Raw genomic sequence first — 4,546 nt, forward strand, 5'->3', positions numbered from 1 at the left:
AAAAAAAAAAATAGATTTCAATGAATATGTCTGAAGGTTTAAATTTTAATTTCCCATGGTAACTATTAAATAATTAAAAAATCCATCAATCACGTTAGTGACAATAGTAGTTTGTAAACTTATATAATAAAATTTATAATATTACTATAATTTGTGACAAAAAGATAAAATTTAATTTAATTAAAAAAAGCTAATTTTGTAATTTTAAAAAAATAAAAAAACTGATACCATTTTAGCATTTTGAGTTAGAAGATGATATTTCGTTTGGCAAAAATCAAATTCCGTACTTCTTACGTCTGCTCTTCTATTTAACCCGAAATTTCCCCTCTTAGATGACCACCACTACCATCATCCCCAATCCTCTCTTTCTCTCGCTCATTCTCTCTTTGCTATGGAGTTAACTTTTTCTTTAGACACTACTTGGTGGGTGTTTACTCTCCCAGCTGTTCTGGAAACTCAAAACTTGTTTAATGGTTTTGTTTTGTTTTCAATCTTCATGTCGCTTTTATCAATTGGCTTTCTAACCTGGGCTTTCTCCACTGGAGGTCTAGCCTGGAAAAATGGAAGGAATCAAATGGGTTCAGTCCCGATTCCTGGACCTCGTGGCCTTCCTCTCTTTGGCAGTTTGTTCAGCTTAAGCCACGGCTTGGCTCATCGAACTCTTGCCCGCATGGCTTCAATCCATGGTGCCACTCAGCTCATGGCATTCAGCTTAGGCTCAACCCCTGCCATCATCACCTCTGACCCCAAAACTGCTCGTGAAATCTTAACCTCTCCCCATTTTGCCAATCGTCCTATCAAGCAATCTGCTAAGACCCTAATGTTTAGCCGTGCCATTGGGTTTGCACCAAATGGAACATACTGGCGGCTCCTTAGGAGGATTTCATCAAATCATCTATTTGCACCCAAACGCATTGCTGCCCACGAAGCCGGACGCCAGATGGACTGTGCCATCATGTTGGATGCCATTACCACTGAGCAATCACTTCATGGTGGTGTTGTCTTACGAAACCACCTCCAAGCTGCCGCGCTTAACAACATTATGGGGACCGTGTTTGGCAAAAGATACGATCTCACGTGCAATAGCGACGAGGCAAAAGAACTGAATGAGCTTGTTAGGGAAGGGTTTGAGCTCTTAGGTGCTTTCAACTGGTCCGATTATCTCCCATGGCTTAGCTACTTGTATGATCCTTTTTGTGTCAACCAGCGTTGCTCAGAGCTTGTTCCTCGTGTCAGAAAGCTTGTTAAGAAAATAATAGATGAGCACCGGTACCGGCTTGGTGACTCGAGCAAGCTCTCTGACCATGCAGATTTTGTTGATGTTCTACTCTCTTTGGATGGGGATGAGAAGCTTGAAGAAGATGACATGGTCGCGGTCTTATGGGTTTGTATAAATTTCAATTAAATATTTTCTTTTCGAAGAATATTAAAATATTATAAATTTTATTATATTAACTTTTATAACCTAAAATGAAACTAAGGAGTAGTGACATTATATAAACCTTACCACCAATAATAAAAAGATACATCAAATATTTATTTGAGTTGTTGCCTTATTGCAGTGATACTAATCAAGTTTATTTTTGTGTTAATTTGTAAGTTTTTTTAATGGTAAAATTTATAGTAGTTTTAGTATTACAAACTATTATAATAGTATGGTTTTTAGTTAGTTCAACCGGTACAATTTACTATCATCAGGAGTGGATGTTATAGGTTAAAATTTTTTTTTAAAAATAAAACCCATCATAATAATTTGTGAGATTTACTAATTTTACTAATATAATAAATAAATATTAAATTACTTTTTTTAATTACAAATACATCAATTGATGAAGTTTATATAATAAAATTCATAGTATTAAAAATAATACCTTTTGGTTTTATATGAGATTCAACAAGTTTTCATGTTTTTAAACTCAGACATAGTGTGTGTTTTGTATTGTGTGTGCAGGAAATGATCTTCCGTGGTACTGACACTACCGCACTTTTAACCGAGTGGGTCATGGCCGAGTTAGTTTTAAACTATGAAGTGCAACACAAGCTTCACCACGAGCTTGACATTGTTGTGGGAAACAAAAATATCACGGATGCTGACGTAGCCAAATTACCCTACTTGCAAGCCATTGTGAAGGAAACCCTACGTGTTCACCCACCTGGGCCACTCCTATCATGGGCCCGGATGTCCACGTCGGATGTCCAGCTAAGCAACCGCATGGTGGTCCCGGCCAACACTACGGCCATGGTGAACATGTGGGCCATAACCCATGACCCAAAAGTGTGGGAGGAGCCTTTAGTGTTCAAGCCAGAGAGGTTCTTAGATGCTGACGTGGATGTTAGGGGAGGAGACCTTAGGCTTGCACCCTTTGGGGCTGGTCGTAGGGTTTGTCCAGGCAAGAACTTAGGGCTTGTGACTGTGACCCTTTGGGTTGCTAAATTGCTTCAACACTTTGAATGGGTTCAAGACATGGCTAACCCAGTTGACCTAACTGAGGTGTTGAAGCTCTCATGTGAGATGAAGAGCCCTCTCTCTGTTGTGGCTGTTTCGAGGAATGGTGTTCCACCTATTTACGCTTAGGGTTTGTTAAAATAATACAAATCTTATCCCATTATGAGTGTTCTATTTTATAATCCACTAATTACCGCTATGTCAAATTAATGGAGTATAAAATGGAATACTAAGAGTGAGATGAAAGATTTTTATTTGATTGTTACAATCTACTATTACTTGTTTTAAAATATTTTAGGGCAAAGTTGTTGACGTGTTGTGTGGTGTTTTGTGAAAAGTATCTAGGGAAGAATAAACTGGTGGATGATAGAGACGATTGCTAATTCACCTATAACATAAGAGTGTTTTAGAGATTATTCTCTGACATTCGAGCTACTGAATAAATTGTATTTTTTGTTGTTGTTGCTAATATAATAAATTGTATGTCCTACTTTTTCAGAAGTGTGTTTTTTTAATAATGCTTATGAGACTGTAATAGATCTATTGAATAAATTTGGTGTACGCTTAATCATACTTGAAAAGTATATTATTATATATTGTATGTGTATCTCTTGTGCAAATTTCTGAAATTTTTTTTATTCCATTTTAAATGTTTCATTTTCTGTTTTATCAAGTATAAATTGTCAAATATAATTTTTTATTTTCTTATAAAATAATCAAAAAAAAAAAAATGACAAACTACAATTAGCATAAAGTAAAATAATGAAAATGAAACATAATTTTTATTTATCTAGAATATAAAGTTGACTCAGTTATTAATTCTAATATAAAATTGATAGTGTTAATACAAGATATGAACAAGGACGTATTTTCCGTTGAAAAAGAATAGCTGTCACGATAGTTTGTACATTAATCCCAAAAAGAAAGAAACAAAAAAACTGTATAATTAATATATATTAATTGTTTGTATCTGCAGAGTTACGTATAAGGTTGATTTGCTGCATATTTTTTTTTTTACATTTAGCCCTTTTCCCGTATGATATCAAAATTTGAATATTGACCAACGCAAAAACCTGGTGACCAAACGGATAATCATGGTGTCTCCAGATTATATCACAAACAAAATTCTTGACCACTTCTGTCTAAACAAGAGGCATCAACGGAGACAAGGATATTCCTCTATCTACATTTTATGGTTAAATTTATTTTATTTTATTTTATCATGTTATATAAAATTTTAAATGGGGTGATACTAAATATACAATTATTTTTGGTAATAACAGGACTTCAATACCTCTTAACACTTGTCAATTTATTGAAAATAAATGAATCTTGATACTTGACTCAACACCTCTCGATTTATTGAGTTACAAAGAAACTGAATAGTACGTAATTTATGTTTCGGCCCATGTTGACTTGGTCTATTTTGGAATTCGTGCACTAGGATTCTAGAACATATAAATGAGATATATTTTGCCATCATCATATATACATAGAGACACATGCATACTAGGAGTTGTTGCGATGTTCTATGCACCTAGGGTTTTGTACCAAGTTATTACTAGTTCATCAAATCATGTCTTAAAGAACATTGTGCATGCAAAAGCTACAACAATCAAGTATTTGCTGTGGTGTTAGTCACAGATAAGAGATTTGTGCAAAAGAGAAATCTTTTACGAGTAGTCTAATTGGGGATTGGAGTTGAGCTTCCTTATAGATTAGTAGGTTCTATTATAGGTAGGTACTTCAAGATAGAGTAATTAAGATTTCTTATACCTGTAATCTCTATTCTTGTCAATGAATTCTTAGGGAGTGGTAACTTGAAATTCACATAGTGAGTTTTTGCCTACGAAGGTTTTCACCATTGTGATCAAATTGATGTGTCAAACTTATTTTCTCCTGCACTTAACTTTAGTTTGGTGATTGATTGTGCCATTATTGGATTTGCATGTAATTAAACTAATTAATCAACTTGGGTAATTGGTTAATTAAGTGGGGTAAAATTTTATAACCCAACAATGTGAAAGATAAGGGTGGGGGCCGGATAATCAATAAATTATTAAAATTGTGTTAACTGGGCTTGTGGCCCATCCGAGGACG

At 34.7% G+C, this 4,546-nt stretch overlaps 1 protein-coding gene across 1 annotated transcript; it reads left to right on the forward strand.

Annotated features, from left to right (window-relative positions):
• Positions 1-391: 391 nt before the first annotated feature.
• On the forward strand, positions 392-2,576 carry LOC115957157 (cytochrome P450 78A7-like). Its single transcript, XM_031075378.1, has 2 exons — positions 392-1,384; positions 1,952-2,576. The coding sequence occupies exons 1-2, from the start codon at positions 392-394 to the stop codon at positions 2,573-2,575; spliced, it is 1,617 nt and encodes a 538-aa protein (XP_030931238.1). The 3' UTR covers position 2,576.
• The last annotated feature ends 1,970 nt before the right edge of the window (positions 2,577-4,546 follow it).

Source organism: Quercus lobata, chromosome 2 (genome assembly GCF_001633185.2).
Source record: "Quercus lobata isolate SW786 chromosome 2, ValleyOak3.0 Primary Assembly, whole genome shotgun sequence".
Lineage (NCBI taxonomy): Eukaryota > Viridiplantae > Streptophyta > Magnoliopsida > Fagales > Fagaceae > Quercus > Quercus lobata.

Bases quoted from the DNA above. Each gene is read 5' to 3' on its own strand.
- LOC115957157 (XM_031075378.1), top strand. From the start codon at position 392: ATGGAGTTAACTTTTTCTTTAGACACTACTTGGTGGGTGTTTACTCTC. The intron at 1,385-1,951 runs GTTTGTATAAAT...TTGTGTGTGCAG, and splicing joins ACATGGTCGCGGTCTTATGG to GAAATGATCTTCCGTGGTAC.